Source organism: Thalassophryne amazonica, chromosome 21 (genome assembly GCF_902500255.1).
Source record: "Thalassophryne amazonica chromosome 21, fThaAma1.1, whole genome shotgun sequence".
NCBI lineage: Eukaryota > Metazoa > Chordata > Actinopteri > Batrachoidiformes > Batrachoididae > Thalassophryne > Thalassophryne amazonica.
The window spans coordinates 7,493,740-7,516,058 of NC_047123.1; the positions used below are offsets into that span (position 1 = coordinate 7,493,740).

Sequence of the window (22,319 nt, forward strand, 5' to 3'; positions counted from 1 at the left end):
ATTTGTAAACGTCATAGTCCATGGAGAATATGACTATGACTATGACTAGTCTGACATCATCCATCAACCTGTATATCACCACTGCGAACAAGAAAGGACACAGACCTGATCCTTGGTGTAATCCCACCTCCACCTTGAATGAGTCTGTCATGCCTACTGCGCATCTCACCACTGTCACACTATCATTGTACATGTCCTGCACTACCTCACGTACTTCTCTGCCACTCCAGACTTCCTCATACAACAGCACAACTCTTTTATTTGAATCCTGTCATAAGCTTTCTCTAAATCCACAAACATACAATGTAACTCCTTCTGGCCGATTCTATACTTCTTAGTCAGTATTCTCAGAACAAACACTGCGTCTGTAGTGCTCTTTCCTGGGCTGAAACCATATTACTGCTCAGATCCTCACCTGTTTTATGAGCGTAGCTTCTACTACTCTTTCCCATAGCTTCATGCTGTGGCTGATCACGTTTATGTGCTGTACCTCACCCTTATTCTTAAAAATAGGAACCAGCACACTTCATCTCCACTCCTCAGGCATCCTCTCACAATCCACGATTTCATTAAAGAATCTGTTTAGGAACTCCACTACCATCACTCTTAGACATTTCCATGCCTTCACTGGAAAGTCATTTGGACCAACTGCTTTTCCACTCTTCATCCTCTAAACTGAAATCCTTTAATCTGAAGGCCAATGCAGGTTAACAAACTCAATGAAAACATTGGATCTCGCCTGGAATAGAGTGATAATGATGTAATGTTACAGAGTTAAATGGGAAACTAGTCCATCATGAACAGGTTTAAATTCAAAGATGATGACGTTTATCATAGATGTGTTGACTATAATGTTCATGCAATGATGGTACCTAGTAAGTCCCTTCGGCTGCTCCTTTGTTTTCACTTGGGGTCACCACAGCAAATCTGAAGTGGATCTGCTGGTTGAATTGGCACACGTTTTACACCGGATGCCCTTCCTGATGCAACTCGACATTACATGGAGAAATGTAGCAGGGGTGGAGTTTGAACCAGGAACCTTCCGCACTGAAACTAGGTGCACTAAACACTTGGCCACCACTCCCTCAATGATAGTCACTAAGTTAAAAAAAAGCTGTAAGGATTTGTAATAGTGTAATAGTAACAACTGCAATTTATAATGTGCTTTAGAATAATTCTAGTGTTTATCATGCAGTATGTGATAGTGATGATTGTGATGATAATTAATTGCATCATTATTTTTTGTCTCCACATTCAGAGATGGTGCACATAATCTCTGAGGAATGAAATAGATCCATACAGTCCCAATAAAACAAGTTATCAAGGTCATTTAATGAGCCAGCCGCAAGCTGTCTGGTCTTGAGCGCATCTGTATACACCCACACACACAAACACTCTCGTCTCTTCAGCCTGAGGGCTGCCAGACGTCAGACAACCTTCACACTTGGTATCAGTCTGCCTATCAGGCTCACATTTTATTTCGATTACAGCCACAAAAATACTTGCATATATTATTTTCTCTATAATGTTTACCAGTGAACTTGCAGAAGTTGCCTTTTACTGAGTTTTTATGCAAGCATCTTTGAGAAGGTACACTTAAATGTGTCGTGTCTTCAGAGGTTTTCAACATTTAAGTCATTAAAATGAGTTTCTTAAATAAAGGATTCACAATCTTATATTGCCATTGTAATCAAATTTGGCCTTTTTCTGTAAAACAAAATTAGGATTTTGACCGATGTGGGTGAAAGTACAGAAACAAGTTGCCATGGCACAATTAGAAACTTAGTTTTCCAGTGTTGTCTTCTGGTCAAACGTCACAAGTATATACTACTATCCTAATGATAATCATGGAGCTGAAGAAATGCAGTAGCGAATTAAAATGCTAAAAACTGATGTAGCATGGGTTCAGAAACACAGTAATGGATACACCTAATAAACATGGGCCACCAGACATCACAGTGGGAGAATTCTGGCTCAAATCTGTACATATGGAGACAGGAAGGCATTGGGGAGGGTCATGAGGGCAACAGAGAAGATTATTAGGGCTAGGCTGCCAACCATTGGTAAACTGGCAGAACAGCACTGCTTGTCCAGGCCCAGAAGAACAATCAGGGACACTTCACATCCCTTTAACAACGTTCTTTCCCTCCTGCCCTGAGGTAGACAATAACCGTAGCCTCAGTTGCAAAACATGCAGATTCTGGGACAGCTTTTACCCAACCGCCATAAGACACTTAAATACAAATCGATAGAAAGAACTGTGCAATATAGAATGCAGAATATAAAATACATTGTAGCATCTGGTAGCAACTTTATCCTTGTAGCATCTTCATATCCTCTTGACTACCAGGAAGATAGTCAGGAGGATATAGGCAATATCCTGTGTCCTTTATTTATTTGTTGTCTGTTGTGTATACACAGATACAAGACAGTTATCAATATTTTTTTAAACCTATTTCTCACTATCACACACCTTGGACTGGTATTCTGTGCTTTCTTCTGTGTTTTTATATATTTGAGCAGTGCATCGATATATTGCTCTGTGACTCCATCTGTGATTTTTTTTTTGTATCTTGTATATTTGTCATAGAATCTCACCATAGTACTTGGCTATTGAGGTAGTCCCTACTTCTCAGAAGGAGGGAGATCTCCTGAAAAAACCTCTTGCATTGAGAAACCTTTTGGAATTACCAACTTAAGGCTGTGGTATATCCCGATTACAAGACAGAATTTACATCCTTTTGTATGATTTGGTTTGTTTTGCAACCTGCCAAGACAACATCCTTGGCAGACATAACAACTATGACATTGGTCTCAACAATATAAGTCATCCAGAGCTCTAATCAATCAATCAATCAATCAATTTTATTTATATAGCGTCAAATCACAACAAACAGTTGCCCCAAGGCAAGGATTAATACTGAAGACTATTTAAAGATGAGAAGATAATTCAGGGAATATGGAGGTGGCCTGCTAATACAAAAACCTGAGTTTGAATCCCGCTCATGGTACCTGTCTGTATCCTTGGACAAGACACTTGATCCAGGCTCACGAAGATCCTAGATAAGGAGTCTGTCAAATCCAGTCACTTAAAATGAAGGTTTCAAACTCAAAATATAGACACTATCAGCATCTACCAAATTTCCTTTTGACTTTGATAAATTGTATTGTGTGTGCAACACAATTTCCTCCCACAATTTTGCAGTCTCAGGTGGACCAACCCCAAATTACATATTCATGAAGGCAAACGTGCTAAGTTGACAATACACACTATTTTGCCCATTTGACAGATGTAATCCTCATTGAGCACTGTTAATAAGTTAGCATGAAAGTGTATTTCCATGTGCACTGGTGTTTGCCCAAACAAACCTGTAGGAAATCAGGCCCTTAATTTGCATTGATGACTTTGTCCACTCAGTTGTAAAATGGGGACTAGTTTTGGCTCGGAAGTAACTTGATGGACTGGACTGGTGTCCTGTCCAGGGGGAGATGTGGACTCTTGCCCACTTCACACCAAGGAAACTGGAGATAATGGGCTGCAGGGTCTATAAGGACTTACTTTTTGGTTAAAAAGGCAGTGTCTCAGTAGCACGACTAAGTATCATAGGGCATTGTTAAGAAAACATGAAGCAATTACCTTTCTTTTGTTGAAAATTAACTTTTAAAATATCACTGAGAACTTTCAATCAATCAATTCAAAAAAGTTTGATCCTCGGCGGGTGTGTCGTCGAGTGGGGAAAAATGGTTAGAAATGTGAACGGGTTGGCGGTGTACACGGGGCTTCTGTTTAGGACTACGCTTCCTCCTCACAGTCACCCAGTCGGCCTGCTTTCCCGGCTGCTCGGGATCTGCCAGAGGAAAACTAACGGTGGCTAAGCTACCTTGGTCTGCACCGACTACAGGGGCCTGGCTAGCTGTAGAATTTTCCACGGTGCGGAGCCGAGTCTCCAATTCGCCCAGCCTGGCCTCCAAAGCTACGAATAAGCTACACTTATTACAAGTACCATTACTGCTAAAGGAGGCCGAGGAATAACTAAACATTTCACACCCAGAGCAGAAAACTGCGGGAGAGACAGGAGAAGCTGCCATGCTAAACCGGCTAAGAGCTAGTAGCTGCGCTAAGCTAGCGGATTCCTAAAAACACACAAAGTGAATAATGTGTAAATAATTTAGAGGTGATTCAGCAGAGGGAGTGCTTTAGTTAAGGCACGTGAAGATTACACTGTGAAACAAATCGTTATCTAGGTAACTAGATCAATCTAACTGCGCAGATTAAACAGCTAACAGATACAGAAAAACACCGCTGTGCTCCGGAACAGGAAGTGATACAATACCGCAGTGAGAGCCAACCACCAGTAGAGGCAAGCAAGAGAACTTTAAAAGAGATTTTTTTCCCCACTTTATTTATGTGAGCCGGTGCCTATCCCGGGGAATTGAATGAGAACCAAAATAGCAACTGGGTCGGTTTAATCAGACTGAGCTGCTAAACCTAAATCCAACATTCCCACTAAGTTTGTCCATGCTTACCTCCAGAGTAGTTAAGACGATTTTGGCTACAGAAGAAAAGTAAGCATTCCACAGGAACTGAGTCTGCTGGCGGAGAGTCAGGATCCTATCACGGCCCACAGACCGAGTAATGGAGGGAACCTGGAGGAAGAAGAATGGGAAAAGACAAAAATGACAATAAGAAAGAGTGCCAGAAAGTTTGTGTTTAAGCAACTGCAACTGAGTAAATGAGACTTGGTGTGCGGCAGAAAGGCATGAAGTCAGGTTGACAGGAGGAAGCATGGCTAATTCTTTGCATTTTCTGAAAAGATTAACACAAAGTGTGCTTTTCATCAAGACATTTTGTCCAACACATCTTCTGTCCAACAAAATGCTTCATTTTGATGTGAAGTAACAATATTTATAATTGATTTTGGTGATAGTTGGGTCTACTTAGACATGATACATAGGCATGTCTAGACATGTCTAGATGCTCTTGGATCATGTGATTTTGGTCTTTACCATGTCTCCAACTCTACATTTCTTCAATATGAAATAAACCAGCTTGGGAACCAAGCATACAGTAGGATCTTCCACAGAGGTGGGTTTCTCTAGAGCAGGGGTGCCCAAGTTCGGTCCTCGAGATCTACCTTCCTGATGGTCTTAGTTGTCTCCCTGTTCCAACTCACCTGAATCTGTTAAAAGACTCGTTAGCAGGCTTTTAATGAGCCTTTCATTGGAGCATTTCATTGGAGCATTTCAAGGTAGATCTCGAGGACCGAGCGTGGGCACCCCTGCTCTTGATGCCAGAGTCTCAGACACTGTTCTGCTGCAAGGGAATAAACGTCAGTACCACATGTGGCTGATAACTTGGTCATATCTGAGTAGTTACAACATATGAAAGTTTAAATGCATTATATTCATGACCTGTGGTGCACAGTCTAAAACTCCCTTCACATTCATCCATGTTTCCACTACATTCACAAAAACTGAGTGGTGAACGTAATGACTTGTACATCACAGTGGGAACTGATAAAGATGTGGTATGGGCTCCATGAACATGGAGTATGTGGTCATACTTTGGACATGTACAAAAAGTATTTAGTGAGGACATGGTGGAAACAGGGTGCAGTAATAACAATGTAGGAAGGAACAACTCTTGAATTATTAGTGACGTAATTAAACCAGGACTTTATTGACATATTACAAGTCTGGCCTGGATGGGCTGTCCTAGCAGCAGTGCGTGGACTGCTTCGTGAATTGTGCCATTCACTGTCCATGTTACTAAAATGCAAAAAAAAAAAAGAAAAAAAAAAAAAGACAAGAAAAAGAATCTCCTCCACATCCTTGTGCAAATGAGGTTTGCTTCAAAGCATGCATACCCCTGCACACCAACACAGAGCATATTTGAGTGTGTGTTTAAATAGAGATGAGCATGTTTTGCAGAAGATATGTTTTTCAGACTGTAGTTTATTGATGGCATCATGAAACGTGATGCAAACTAGGTTGTGATCTTTTAATTTTTGTAATGTGTCACAAAAGGTTTTGCAATGGTATCATGAAATTTGGGGTTACACGGGGGCAGGGGGCATTGGGGTTGCGGTTTGGGTTAAAATTAGTGAGCAAAGGGTGGTCGCATAACGAAAATGTAACACATTTCATGACAGTATTATGGAAAAAAAAAACCCCGTGAGACATGGCCGAGTTTACTGTTGAAACTACATGTGGACACAAGAAAACTTGCAGACTGAATGAAAAAGCACATTAAGACAGTAAATTAACTTTAAAAATTACGTAATTAACAGGAAATAAAAGGCTTGAGTTCTTCTAAGGTTCTATAAACATTCTGGACTCACACGTCATTCCAACTCACTAAAGAAACTTTGCATAATTTATTACCCCCCTTGAAAAATGTCAGCTACCTAGCCCAAACTAGAGCCCGTGGATCCCACGGGCAACACACTAGTACACGTTAAATCAGTTAGAATATCTACTTTAATACCACATAAAGTTATTTAAAAAAAATTGTTAAATGGTAGATTGAATTTTCTTCAGTAACTCCATCGAATTCAGTCATCAATAGTCCAAACCATACTTTTTTGGAATCTTTATGACCAGACAAATAATGTGGAATACCTTTCAATATGATTGGAGCATTTTTAAAGTGACTTCTACCTGGCTGCCTAGTGAAAATTCTATTGGACACCCCACCTTTTCAAAAGAGTAACGTCTAAGGTGTATTTGTGTGAAATTTGGTGACTGCATCACCATTTGAAGTTTTTTTTTTCAGTTGTCCACTGCACTACAATGAATGTACATTTAAAATGTACATGTAATTTCCTTGTTTTTTTTATTTTGAATAAATGTGCAAAAATCTCATAAAAACCTTTCACATTGTCATTATGGGGTATTGTGTGTAGAATTTTGAGGAAAAAAATGAGTTCCATTTTGGAATAAGGCTGTAACATAACAAAGTGTGGAAAAAGTACAGCACTGTAAATACTTTCTAGATGCATTGTAATTGATCCATCTAGGCTTTTTGGTTGTTGAGATACATAAAAAAAGGTGTTTTTATTTTTGTTTCTTGGACCATGTTTTCCTGACCTTTGACCAAACTATTCTCAAATCTAATCATCTATAGACATCTATCCAAGTGATATTTCCACCACATTTGAAGGAATCCATCCAGTCCTTTTGAGCAGGGTAAAAAAATAAAAATAAAAATAAAATCCTTGGAGAACTAGAAGATAAACATGTTTAAGAGTAATAAATTGTTTAAAAATGACACTGAAATTGCAGTACACGGGTGTAGCGTTGTCATCACCGAGACACACTGTCATCAGTCAAGTATGGGAGCATCTGCTCCTGTTGAGCTTCGCTGCATCCACACACGTTGGGTCCTGGATGGCAACCACCCAGGCAGACATCAGCGTGAGCTTTAATTGTTTTGCTCTCTGAGGTGGAATATAAACAACTGCAATCAGATCAGATCAGTTCTCTTTGCCTTGATTGTTTCTAATAGTGCTTACATTTCGGGGCAGGAGTAGATGTGTCTGTGTGCCGCGTGCATCCGCTCTCCGCGGGGGATCCGAAGCTACATATTAAACAGCCGTCGTAGTTCCCAGCCTGCTGATGTAATTCAAATCAAATCAAATCAATTTTATTTATATAGCGCCAAATCACAACAAACAGTTGCCCCAAGGTGCTTTATATTGTAAGGCAAGGCCATACAATAATTACGGAAAAACCCCAAAGGTCAAAACGACCCCCTGTGAGCAAGCACTTGGCGACAGTGGGAAGGAAAAACTCCCTTTTAACAGGAAGAAACCTCCAGCAGAACCAGGCTCAGCGAGGGGCAGTCTTCTGCTGGGACTGGTTGGGGCTGAGGGAGAGAACCAGGAAAAATACATGCTGTGGAGGGGAGCAGAGATCAATCACTAATGATTAAATGCAGAGTGGTGCATACAGAGCAAAAAGAGAAAGAAACACTCAGTGCATCATGGGAACCCCCCAGCAGTCTAAGTCTATAGCAGCATAACTAAGGGATGGTTCAGGGTCACCTGATCCAGCCCTAACTATAAGCTTTAGCAAAAAGGAAAGTTTTAAGCCTAATCTTAAAAGTAGAGAGGGTGTCTGTCTCCCTGATCTGAATTGGGAGCTGGTTCCACAGGAGAGGAGCCTGAAAGCTGAAGGCTCTGCCTCCCATTCTACTCTTACAAACCTTAGGAATTACAAGTAAGCCTGCAGTCTGAGAGCGAAGCACTCTATTGGGGTGATATGGTACTATGAGGTCCCTAAGGTAAGATGGGACCTGATTATTCAAAACCTTATAAGTTAAGAAGAAGAATTTTAAATTCTATTCTAGAATTAACAGGAAGCCAATGAAGAGAGGCCAATATGGGTGAGATATGCTCTCTCCTTCTAGTCCCCGTCAGTACTCTAGCTGCAGCATTTTGAATTAACTGAAGGGTTTTCAGGGAACTTTTAGGACAACCTGATAATAATGAATTACAATAGTCCAGCCTAGAGGAAATAAATGCATGAATTAGTTTTTCAGCATTACTCTGAGACAAGACCTTTCTAATTTTAGAGATATTGCGCAAATGCAAAAAAGCAGTCCTACATATTTGTTTATTATGCGCATTGAATGACATATCCTGATCAAAAATGACTCCAAGATTTCTCACAGTATTACTAGAGGTCAGGGTAATGCCATCCAGAGTAAGGATCTGGTTAGACACCATGTTTCTAAGATTTGTGGGGCCAAGTACAATAACTTCAGTTTTATCTGAGTTTAAAAGCAGGAAATTAGAGGTCATCCATGTCTTTGTCTGTAAGACAATCCTGCAGTTTAGCTAATTGGTGTGTGTCCTCTGGCTTCATGGATAGATAAAGCTGGGTATCATCTGCGTAACAATGAAAATTTAAGCAATGCCGTCTAATAATACTGCCTAAGGGAAGCATGTATAAAGTGAATAAAATTGGTCCTAGCACAGAACCTTATGTTATGTTGATCAATTATTATATCATTTACTAACAGGGACTTAGAAGACAGAGACCTAATGTTTAATAGACCACATTTAACTGTTTTAGTCTGTGGTGCAGTTGAAGGTGCTATATTATTTTTTCTTTTTGAATTTTTATGCTTAAATAGATTTTTACTGGTTATTGGTGGTCTGGGAGCAGGCACCGTCTCTACGGGGATGGGGTAATGAGGGGATGGCAGGGAGAGAGAAGCTGCAGAGAGGTGTGTAAGACTGCAACTCTGCTTCCTGGTCCCAACCCTGGATAGTCACGGTTTGGAGGATTTAAGAAAATTGGCCAGATTTCTAGAAATGAGAGCTGCTCCATCCAAATTGGGATGGATGCCGTCTCTCCTAACAAGACCAGGTTTTCCCCAGAAGCTTTGCCAATTATCTATGAAGCCCACCTCATTTTTTGGACACCACTCAGACAGCCAGCAATTCAAGGAGAACATGCGGCTAAACATGTCACTCCCGGTCCGATTGGGGAGGGGCCCAAAGAAAACTACAGAGTCTGACATTGTTTTTGCAAAGTTACACACCGATTCAATGTTAATTTTAGTGACCTCCGATTGGCGTAACCGGGTGTCATTACTGCCGACGTGAATTACAATCTTACCAAATTTACGCTTAGCCTTAGCCAGCAGTTTCAAATTTCCTTCAATGTCACCTGCTCTGGCCCCCATAAGACAATTGACTATGGTTGCTGGTGTCGCTAACTTCACATTTCTCACAACAGAGTCGCCAATAACCAGAGTTTGATCCTCGGTGGGTGTGTCGCTGAGTGGGGAAAAGCAGTTAGAAATGTGAACGGGTTGGCGGTGTACACGGGGCTTCTGTTTAGGGCTACGCTTCCTCCTCACAGTCACCCAGTCGGCCTGCTTTCCCGGCTGCTCGGGATCTGCTGGAAGGGAACTAACAGCGGCTAAGCTACCTTGATCTGCACCGACTACAGGGGGCTGGCTAGCTGTACAATTTTCCACGGTGCGGAGCCGAGTCTCCAGTTCGCCCAGCCTGGCCTCCAAAGCTACGAATAAGCTACACTTATTACAAGTACCATTACTGCTAAAGGAGGCCGAGGAATAACTAAACATTTCACACCCAGAGCAGAAAAGTGCAGGAGAGACAGGAGAAGCTGCCATGCTAAATCGGCTAAGAGCTAGTAGCTGTGCTATGCTAGCGGATTCCTAAAAACACACAAAGTGAATAATGTGTAAACAATTTAGAGGTGATTCAGCAGAGGGAGTGCTTTAGTTAAGGCACGTGAAGATTACACTGTGAAACAAATCGTTATCTAGTTAACTAGATCAATCTAACTGCGCAGATTAAACAGCTAACAGATACAGCAAAACACCGCTGTGCTCCGGAACAGGAAGTGATACAATACCGCAGTGAGAGCCAACCACCAGTAGAGGCAAGCAAGAGTAATTGAAGCTAATGAGATTCAGCTGTCTCAGCAGGTGTTGGAGTGTGGATGGTGTATCAAGCAGAGTGTGTATGTGTGTGTGTGTGTGTGTGTGTGTGTGTGTGTGTGTGTACCTGAATGAGGTGCTTTGAGGACAAAAATCTGGTCCCCCATTAATGACCCCATGATACATGGGAAAAAAAATCTATTTCTTTATCAAGCCTTTAAATTTTTTAAAGACAAACTGGCAGCTTTGATTTTGTGGAGGTTGTGGGAAAGATGTCTCCTGATTTAAAAAAAAATAGGATTACACAAATTACCAAGCAGGTGATGCATGCAGGCCATCTGGGATCCTTTTCTGCACTACCCAACTCCATTGTTACAGCTCAGAATGGTCAGGATCTGTAATTCTCTGCAAATACTACATTGGTGCCCCTCATAACTTACTTCTGATATGACAATCACACGTTAGTGGTGTGCGGCAGACAGTAAACAGGATTCCATATTGTTTTCAATGAGAAGATGATGAACATTCTGCGAGAGCAGCAGCTGCACACTGTGACAGCACATTCATTCATTCATTCATTTACTGTCACTTATCAAGGTCATGGTGGCACGCAGGCTGTGTGGCTCATTGTGTGGCTCTGTTTATGTGTTAATAAAAGAGAATGATATCTAAAATATACTTTTGTTGGAGATGCACAGGAGTCGGTAATCAGTTAACCTGCTGGAAGTTCTGTCAGTGTGTCTGTGACTGGAGAGAATTCTGTTATTAATGAAACATGGAGGTGGATTCTCTGCATTAAATATGGAAAAACAAACAAAAACCTGAGTTGTGTAAGTTAAGTGGTGAAATGATGTTTTTGACTTCCCGTATAGTTTGTAACAGTTTTCATAAAGTACTTAAGGTGAAAAATTTTACTTCCTTTATGTTTCTCGAGCATTTAGCGCCACACTATAAATACTGTACATCAATGAGGGCACTCACTGCTGTAACGGGAAAAAACTGATTGGTTCTTGGAGTACAGAATAAGTTAGACCCGCTGGCAAGTCCATAAATGTTTAATTGTCACAACAGGCAGGGATTCGGTACACAGGTAGTCCAGCAGCAAAGCAAAGGTACAGACAGGCATAAGGCTGAGGCTTGGTCAAACAAATGGGCTGATGTCAAAATATATGGCGTGTTGGCAATCAGAGGCAGAGACAAAAACGTGGTCGAGGACGAAACAAGGTCAAATACCGGCAGGCTGATCAGAAGGCAAAACAAGACAGGACTTGAGGGCTGGAAAGTGAAATACATTCAACAATCTGGCAGGGGACTGTGAGACTGTGAGCGTTTAAATAGTGGCTGACTAATTAGGGTGTGGAATGAGGAACAGGTGTGCAGAATGTTGTGGAAGGGGGCATGGCCGGGGAAGACAAAAGTGAGTGCAAGAGAGTGCAGTGAGAAGAAAAGCAAAGCGGACTGGAGCAAGATAAGGATTGACTGAAAAAAAAAAACCAACAGTGAAAAAAGTGATGTGCACAACAAACAATAATTAACGTGAATAAAACAAAAGGGCAAAAGTAAGAACTAAGGTTGCAAGTCACAAAGTGGAAAACCAGAAACCTAATGATTACAATTAAAATTAGAGTGGACTCGATACAGAAAAGTGAAGACAATAAAAGTGGCAAAACAAACTATTGGTTAACAGAGAATAAATACTGAGCAGAAAACAAAACCGGTGACTACATAAATAACTGACACACAATAAATGAAAACAGAAAATAAAACTCAAGACTAACAGAACACAACCGGACTATAAGACACTGAAGTTAAATAAAGCAAAACCAGAGACTACACAATAATGCAATAAATAAAACACACTAACTTATAAACAGTGAATGCAATAAATAACACACGGAACATAATCAGATGAGAAACTCTTGAAGACAATAATAACCAAAACCTGTATAATACATACAGGTAGCATATAGCATAGCATAATACAAAAATGTGATAAACAGAACTAAACTAAGACTGGAGTGACTAAGTGACCAAGAGTGAACAAATACAAGGATGATGAACAGAAACAAAACCAATGATAACGTGAGCATGACAAGACATGGATAAAAGACAGAAGGCTCAGAATACAAACCTGGATACGAGTCCATACCTATGACATATGGCCCTAAAGGGCTGGATCATGACACTTTCATCTTGTCTGAAAACCCACTATTTGACAAAAATACATAGTAAATCACAATGTAAAATCAGCTGTTATAGAAATAGAAACACCTGATTTGACAAGACAAGAAGCTGCTTTCCCTATAATAGAGTCTATTTTACTCTATTTAGAGTGGGACCAAATGTTATCCCAGCAGAGTATATTTTACTTAGCAGAATTTACTGTATACTTTTACTTTTGCTATATCATTTACATGAATATAACCATTATATTTTAAAACAATACAGAGTTGAAAATTTAAATTGCTGGCATAGTAGTTTGGTGGCACAGCAGTTAGCGCTCTTGCCTCACAGCAAGAAGGTTCTGGGCTCCAGCCCAGCCACGAACATTCTCCTTGTGAATCTGGGGTTGCGTCAGGAGGAGCATCTGGTGTAGAATGTGTGCCAAATCAAGATGTGGAGATCATACTGGATCTGCTGTGGCAGCCCTGAGCGAATGCGAGCATGTGAAAGAAGTCACTGATGTAACAATACTAACTAAAAAAACAAACAAGCAAACAAACAAAAAAGCTTAAGGCATATTGTTGTTGTGGATTGAATGGATTTTCAGTTTTCTATATTAAAATAATTATTACTTTATTGTTTAGATTATATAAAGTAAAGTAGTGTGTTGATTACCAAGGGCAGGAAATTGGGGGGACAAAGTGCGAGACCTGCAGGGCTGAAGCCCATAGTCCGGGGGTCTGGGGGCCGCTTTAGGCCCCAGAAGCCAGATAAGCTCAGATGCATTCTGAGCATCCAGAACAGTAATTTTAATGTTTTGAGAAGACCATAAAGTGGACACCATTTGACTTATGCAATTTGAAACTGTGGATATAAGTACTTTATTCTGAGAATAGCCAGCATTGATTTTATTAACATCCTGGTGTAAATAAGGTATCACCACATGTGTAGAACTCAAAAAGAATGATAGGTTGAGTTTTCATTAAAAAAACAACTGCAGTGTGGTAAAATGTATTCATAAATATGAAAGAACAGGCTCTTAATAATTATTAACTATTGCATACTGTACATTTTTTCTCAAGATTTGTTTTTGCATAAGTTTGAAAAAACAACAGATCATAAGTTTAGGATAAATTACTTATCATGAATTTAATTTTCGAAGTGGCACTAATGACAACACTCATACTGAACATAATTTCGCTTGTATACTTGTAGACTGATTTTGGAGATCAAGCAATAATTGCAGATGGGCTTTCTGAGGTCCCAGATAGCTTCTCTGATTTCCTTTTCTAACTTTCAGAATTTAGTAAATTAGCATATGGTCCATTGATATACTTATGTGTAGACACTAGTCCCTAGAGGCAACTATTTTTGGTTTCAAATCTGGGCAAATGCAGTCCCAGAAAATTCAGAATGTGACAAACAAGAAACAGGTGTTGTAAACAAGTCAATGCTGCTAAAAATACAAACTTGCAGAAACAAAGATACTCTTCTGACATGGTTTGCACATAAGACTGGCATAGCATGTTTCAAGTACACACATATATGTCAGAAGGTGGGGGGGACATACCATATTCTGTCCCTCCTGGTTGAAAAGGTAAGGGGGACATGTCCCCCCATCCCCCACCAAATTGTGCCCATGTGGATTACCCATCGATTAATTGATTACCCAAGGTAGTTTAAAAAAGGCAATCAGAGAAGGGAATCACACTTCAAACCCATTCCAAAGAAGCCTATGCCAGGAAGGAGCCTTTGATCAATAGTCAAACCTCAGATCCAGGAGAAGGATTGTGGGTTCCCGCTTGGTTGTGGAATGGTGGACCAGTTCTTTACCCTCACACATACCTATATTAATATGCCCAACCAGTCTACATGTGCTTTGTTAACTTGGAAAAAGCCTATAATCAGGTCCCCTGAGGTGTCCTGTAGGGAAGTATGAGGTACCGGATCCGCTGCAATGTGTAATCTGATCTCTACACCAAAAAAGTACGTAGGAGTTGTGTCCACATTTTTCTGCATTTCATCAGAACCTGTTTCACGTGGACTCCACCATACCATGGCTGCCCTTTGTCAACAATCCTATTGGCCAACTATCAGTTGGTGATAAAAGTCTATTTCTCAAGAGTGAGCAGAGTGTCTCTGCTATTTACAGTACAGTATTCAGATACACATTATATGGGTCAGTTAACTGTGCAGACAGTCTGTTTGGATACACAGGGTGTGTAATTCTGCTCAGCATCATTCATCAAACTACCATAAAATGTAAGTAAAAATAATAGGAAATCTGGAAATAGTGACTTGGAGCCTGTATTCAAAACAATCTGAGAATACTTTCAAAGAGCTCCTAACATAGGCTCTTTTCAGTCAATGTTATCCCAACCCCTTTCCTTGCCACATCTCTAATCTCCAAAAGAATGTTGTAAATGAGGTCTTCCAACTCCTGGATGAAACTGTTCCAGTACTATTGAAAGCTAAAATAGAGTCAATTCAATGTGCACTGTTTTGCACAGTTTGCACTGTATTTATTCAATGTATTGAAGTACACTCAACAAAAATATAAACGCAACACTTTTGGTTTTGCTCCCATTTTGTATGAGATGAACTCAAAGATCTAAAACTTTTTCCACATACACAATATCATCATTTCCCTCAAATATTGTTCACAAACCAGTCTAAATCTGTGATAGTGAGCACTTCTACTTTGCTGAGATAATCCATCCCACCTCACAGGTGTGCCATACCAAGATGCTGATTAGACACCATGATTAGTGCACAGGTGTGCCTTAGACTGCCCGCAATAAAAGGCCACTCTGAAAGGTGCAGTTTTATCACACAGCACAATGCCACAGATGTCGCAAGATTTGAGGGAGCGTGCAATTGGCATGCTGACAGCAGGAATGTCAACTAGAGCTGTTGCTCGTGTATTGAATGTTCATTTCTCTACCATAAGCCATCTCCAAAGGCGTTTCAGAGAATTTGGCAGTACATCCAACCAGCCTCACAACCACAGACCACGTGTAACCACACCAGCCCAGGACCTCCACATCCAGCATGTTCACCTCCAAGATCGTCTGAGACCAGCCACTCGGACAGCTGCTGAAACAATCGGTTTGCATAACCAAAGAATTTCTGCACAAACTGTCAGAAACCATCTCAGGGAAGCTCATCTGCATGCTCGTCGTCCTCATCGGGGTCTCGACCTGACTCCAGTTCGTCGTCGCAACTTCGCACAGCCATTGAAGAGGAGTGGACCAACATTCCACAGGCCACAATTGACAACCTGATCAACTCTATGCGAAGGAGATGTGTTGCACTGCATGAGGCAAATGGTGGTCACACCAGATACTGACTGGTATCCCCCCCCCCCAATAAAACAAAACTGCACCTTTCAGAGTGGCCTTTTATTGTGGACAGTCTAAGGCACACCTGTGCACTAATCATGGTGTCTAATCAGCATCTTGATATGGCACACCTGTGAGGTGGGATGGATTATCTCAGCAAAGTAGAAGTGCTCACTATCACAGATTTTGTTAGGGTCCCTTCAGGTTGTTTTTGAGGTCTTGTATTTTGTCTTCTTCCTTGTCTGTCTGTCCTGTCTTCTGAATGGTCAGTGTCCAAGTGTCTGTTGTATTTGCTCTGTCCATGATTTCTGTCTTTGTGAATCTGTGGGTTTGTCATTTGGATGAAGGAGTTGGAGTCAGGTGTGTGTGTGTGTGTGTGTGTGTGTGTGTGTGTGTGTGTGTGTGTGTGTGTGTGTGTGTAGGTGTATGTGCACGTCTGGTTAGTGTGCTCAGCTATATGCGCATGTGTCCTGGCACGCCCCCCTCCTAGTCCACATTGACATGTATGCTGGCCCTCTTCTGTCTTGCTGCGTATGTGTGCATATTATCCCTCTTTCCTCTGTGTTGTTCCTGGTGCATGTGCGCGCTCTGTGATTGGGTACTTCTCACTGAGCGTGCAGTGCTGTCGGTCTGGTTAGACCCCGCCCTTTGTTTACATTATGTTTTGTCTGTTCTCTCATCTTTCTTTCCAACCAAGTTTGTCCTACACTCCTGTGGTTGCTTGTGTCTTGGTCTTTCCACTGTGTGTTTGTCATTGTTCCTTTCTATGTCATTAGGCTTATTAGTATGTTGGGTCACTTCATGTTTGCACTCTTCAGTCATGTATGTTCTGTTCTCTGCCGCCATCTAGTGTCTTAAATTAGTCTTCACACTTCTTCTGAGTTTCCAGCTGGAATTAATTCACTCATCAGACTCTGTATTTAACCTCACCTGTGTTCATGTCCCATGCTGGTCCATTGTAGCTGTTTTCCTGTGGTAGCTGATTCCTTTGCTGCTTTTCGTCTTTGTCCATGCAGCATGCTACTTATCATTCTGTTGTTAAAATGACTGCTCACCTTTTCTGATGTCCTGTGTTCTCCACTGCTCCCTTTTTGTAAGTACTCAGTTCTGGTTTTTGCACTCCCTGGAAGATTGTCAACTTAAGTTTTGCTTTGTCTCCTCACGCCTTGGATCTCCCCACAACCTGAGTGGGTGAATTTTGTATTTTGGTTGTTCCTGCTCCTCAACTGTTTTTGTATCTTGTCACCAGTCCAGCATTAAACCTGGTATTCTTTAAAAATTCAACCTTTTGTCGTGACTGCTCTGCATTTGGGAAATCTCAGCCTTTGTTCAGATCCTGGCTTCAAATCATAACAGATTTAGACTGGTTTGTGAACAATATTTGAGGGAAATGGTGATATTGTGTATGTGGAAAAAGATTTAGATCTTTGAGTTCATCTCATACAAAATGGGAGCAAAACCAAAAGTGTTGCATTTATATTTTTGTTGAGTATAATATTACTGTGTATGTGTGTGTGTGTCGGAGGGGAATCGCTGGGTCATGGTAGGTACACCGTATATTTTCCTGCTTTTTTGTCCTTTGCCAATCACACCCATGAGTAATGACACAGCGCCCGTAGGACATGTGGGTAGAACAGAATATTTGAAAAATGCTGGAGCATCACCTTATCTCTCACTCCATCTTGATCTGCTTTTGCATACCAGAACACTATGTGTCTGAAGTGTGAGGTGCAGAATGTATCATTAAGGCTGAAACCCACTGCAATTGTCGGACATGTGTAACATAAGCAAAATAGCAATTTGGACCAAATATGGGGAAAATGGCATTAATGATTGAAAGGTATACAGTGCATCCAGAAAGCATTGACAGCGCTTCACCTTTCATTATTTTGTTATGTTACAGCCTTATTCCAAAATGGAGTAAGTTGGTGCACAGTCATTTTCAGATCTCTCCTGAGATGTTCAATCTGATTCAGGTCTGGGTTCTGGCTGGGCCACTCAAGGACATTCACAGAGTTGTCCTGAAGCCACTCCTTTGATATCCTGGCTCTGTGCTTAGTGTGATTGTCCTGCTGAAAGATCAACCATAGCCCCAGTCTGAGGTCAAGAGTGCTCTGCAGCAGGTTTTCATCCAGGATGTCTGAAAATCATCCCACAGCTTGATGTTGTCACCACCATGCTTCACTGTACAGATGGTGCTTGGTTTCCTCCAAACACGATGCCTGGCATTCACACCAGAGAGTTCAATCTTTGTCTCATGAAACCAGAGAATTTTGTTTCTCCTGGTCCGAGAGTCAGGTGCCTTTTGTCAAACTGTGAGCCTTGGAATTAATCAAGGACCATTTTTTTTTTTATTTATTGTCTGTAGGCAGCCTCCACAAAAACCTTTATGTAAAATTAAAGTATTGAACAGATTTTTTTTTTTTAGCAGTAAACCAATCAGTGTGAAACATCACATTGTTTGCTCTTCTGGGGGCCCAGAAGGATTCAATCAGGATGTCCAACTTACCATGATCAGACAGTCTCCCAAGGACTGTTTTCGCCAAATTTCATAAAAAGTTGTTTAAAAAAGTTCACAAGTTTTTTTTCAGAAAAATCATCAGATGGTGCAACGTCTCCTGAGTGTAAATCTTGAACTTTAGTCTGATGGATTTTGATGCAAGGAAATAGAAATGACCTGTCAGATGTAAGGCCCTGCCGATGATGTCACATGTGTTACAGTCACGACAGACTCTAATCATTACTGTCACTCCCTGATGTCACTGTGCATTCAAAAGTGTACACTGTGCCTCAGCGACAATGTCATAGCTTTGGTGCAAAACATGATCAGCTTTCATAAATAAATATTTTCTACTTGTCTGAATGAAACAGAAACTTGTTACATTTTTTTTCCAAGTCTTTTTAATGAAGGTTGACACGCTCAGTGTTTTACGCTGTCAAAACACATCATGTCTCACATGTTCTCACAACCAACAATTAGGATGCTTTTAGACAGATGGCTTAGTAATAAATCTTCAGACATGTCACTGCGGGTCTCAGGAACGGTTAATGATAAAATGGCTGCTCCGTTTAATCTAAAAGCCAAGAAAGTAACACGTTTAATGATGCCGTCTCTGGAACTGTGCGATTCACAAAGGAAAACTTAATTACCCTCATTGGTAGGTGCTGATAGGGGACCGGAGACGTCTTAATTAAAGTCAGACACTACGCAGACCCAAGCGCACGCACACAAACACACACATCTGTGTTGGTGTCCAGGTGGCGGTATAAGCCACACAGGTGGTGCACAGTAATATGGAGCGTAATTACAAAATGTAAATATCACAAGCTTTGCCAGCTGCCCAAATGAAAGGGAACAGAAGGTGATCTATCTGTAGACGTCTTACATTCTGAAAAAAACAAACAGTTGTTGGCGGAGGTTATCAGAATGAAATCTGCAGCAGACATTCTACCATAAAAAATGGGACATCAGTCGAATTTGCTTGTGACTTTGAGAAGCAGAAAGTTTGACCACATTACTCCCATTTTGGCATCTCTTCACTGGCTTCCTGTCTCTGCAAGATCAGATTTTAAGGTCCTGCTACTGGCCTATAAAATTGTTCACGGACTGGCACCACCCTATTTGGCTGGTCTACTTAAACCCTACATACCAGCCCGTGCTCTGCGTTCACAGGATGCAGGATTACATTCTGTCCCCAGGGTGAATAAAAAGTCTGCAGGAAATAGAGCCTTCTCTTATCATGTCCCGGTCCTTTGGAATGATCTCCTTGCATTAGTGAGAAAGTCGGACTCTGTTGAGACTTTTAAGTCGCGATTGATGATGCATTTGTTTTCTATTTTATATGATTAACATATTGTTTAACTATGCTTTTATTCTTTTTACTTTTTTTTTACCTTTTTTATTATGCTTTTAATTATGCTCTTTGATCTTTTGGTTAAAAGTTTTTTTTTTTTTTTTTTTTAGTTTCCTGTGACGCGCCTTGAGGCGGCGCTGTCGTGATTTGGTGCTCTATAAGTTCAATAAATTAAATTCATCTTTATTCTTCATTATAACATGTAGTGTTTACAAGGTAAGGTCTAGAAGCATGCGCTGGTTCCACATTTTGCTGTATCCGCCGCACCTTGGAATCGGCATGGGTCCAATCTGTCTCCAACTCTTGAAAGTCACCATCTTGTGGATGCAGCCAGGTCAAACATGCATTGGCGCCTTCCCAATGAAATGCCCCACATGCCCAAAATGTAGTCACTGACGTTCCCTCCATCGCATTGTTACTCTCTACTCGAAGGTCAACATGTTACAAGATGAGTAGCCCCTTTTGCGCAGGCAAATTAAAACCCGAACATAGATTAATTAATATATAGTAGTGTTCAGAATAATAGTAGTGCTATGTGACTAAAAACATTAATCCAGGTTTTGAGTATATTTCTTATTGTTACATGGGAAACAAGGTACCAGTAGATTCAGTAGATTCTCAAAAATCTAACAAGACCAAGCATTCATGATATGCACACTCTTAAGGCTATGAAATTGGGCTATTAGTAAAAAAAGTAGAAAAGGGGTGTTCACAATCATAGTAGTGTGGCATTCAGTCAGTGAGTTTGTCATTTTTGTGGAACAAACAGGTGTGAATCAGGTGTCCCCTATTTAAGGATGAAGCCAGCACCTGTTGAACATGCTTTTCTCTTTGAAAGCCTGAGGAAAATGGGACGTTCAAGACAGGAGAGGGTGAAACTTATAGGCTGTTCAGCTACAATGATCTCCAATGCTTTAAAATGGACAAAAAAAAAAAAAACTGAAAACAACCATCAAATTGGATAGAACAATAACCAGAATGGCAAAGGTTCACCCATTGATCAGCTCCAGAATGATCAAAGACAGTCTGGAGTTACCTGTAAGTGCCGTGACAGTTAGAAGACGCCTGTGTGAAGCTAATTTATTTGCAAGAACCTCCCGCAAAGTCCCTCTGTTAAATAAAAGACATGTGCAGAAGAGGTTACAGTTTGTCAAAGAACACATCAACTGGCCTAAAGAGAAATGGAGGAATATTTTGTGGACTGATAAGAGTAAAATTGTTCTTTTTGGGTCCAAGGGCCACAGACAGTTTGTGAGACGACCCCCAAACTCTGAATTCAAGCCACAGTTCACAGTGAAGCATGGTGGTGCAAGCATCATGATATGGGCATGTTTCTCCTACTATGGTGTTGGGCCTATATATCGCACACCAGGTATCATGGATCAGTTTGGATATGTCAAAATACTTGAAGAGGTCATGTTGCCTTATGCTGAAGAGGACATGCCCTTGAAATGGGTGTTTCAACAAGACAATGATCCCAAGCACACTAGTAAACCAGCAAAATCTTGGTTCCAAACCAACAAAATTAATGTCTCGCAGATGTGAAGAAGTCATGAAAAACTGTGGTTATACAACTAAATACTAGTTTAGTGATTCATAGGATTGCTAAAAAAGCAGTTTGAACATAATAGTTTTCAAATCAAATTAAATCAATTTTATTTATATAGCGCCAAATCACAACAAACAGTTGCCCCAAGGCGCTTTATATTGTAAGGCAAAAGCCATACAATAATTACAGAAAAACCCCAACAGTCAAAACAACCCCCTATGAGCAAGCACTTGGCGACAGTGGGAAGGAAAACTCCCTTTTAACAGGAAGAAACCTTCAGCAGAACCAGGCTCAGGGAGGGGCAGTCTTCTGCTGGGACTGGTTGGGGCTGAGGGGAGAGAATCAGGAAAAAGACATGCTGTTGAAGACAGCAGAGATCAATCACCATTGATTAGGGCCCTGTCCCACTGCCGTTTAGGAGGATTTGCGCATGGAATGCGCACAAAAGTGGCCCACATCCGCCAAACAACCGCGATAACTGTATAACATTCCTGTATGAGTCGGCCGCCATCTGAACACGTCCGTGATCATCCGCAGAGGCACGCATGTCCGCAGCCAGGATGTTTGAGCAGCTCAAAAATCTTGCCGCGGATGAGATCCGCATCAGGGCCCTGTCCCACTGCCGTTTAGGAGGATTCGCGCATGAAATGAGGAGACAAAAGCTGAGCGTCCGCAACAAAGGTGGGCGGAAATGACAGATGTCCCGGGGTGGGTCAGCGAATACATGAGGAGGAAAAGCGGATATAACAGGGAACAGAAGCGAAGGCGACCGCGGAGGCGCCCACATGAGGGGCACAGCGGCCGTGATGCACTCCCGTTCACTCTTGGCTCCCGAGTCCCGTTCACGCGCGTGCATGTAAGCAATAATGATAATAAAAAAAAAAGAACCTCAACTGCCCGCTGTGGTACTGCTCCTCGCTCTTCCCCCCAAAGCTCTGTCATAATTGTGTTTATAAACCAGTCACCATTTGTTTTATTATACATCTGTGTAG

At 41.2% G+C, this 22,319-nt stretch overlaps 1 protein-coding gene across 1 annotated transcript in view; it reads right to left on the bottom strand.

The window, feature by feature from the left end:
• LOC117502538 (exostosin-1) overlaps positions 1 to 22,319 on the bottom strand; it is an 851,279-nt gene that overhangs the window by 121,836 nt on the left and 707,124 nt on the right. The window contains exon 6 of the mRNA XM_034161580.1: positions 4,528 to 4,647. Coding sequence (XP_034017471.1) covers positions 4,528 to 4,647 — 120 coding nt within the window. The remainder of the gene's footprint in view (positions 1 to 4,527; positions 4,648 to 22,319) is intronic.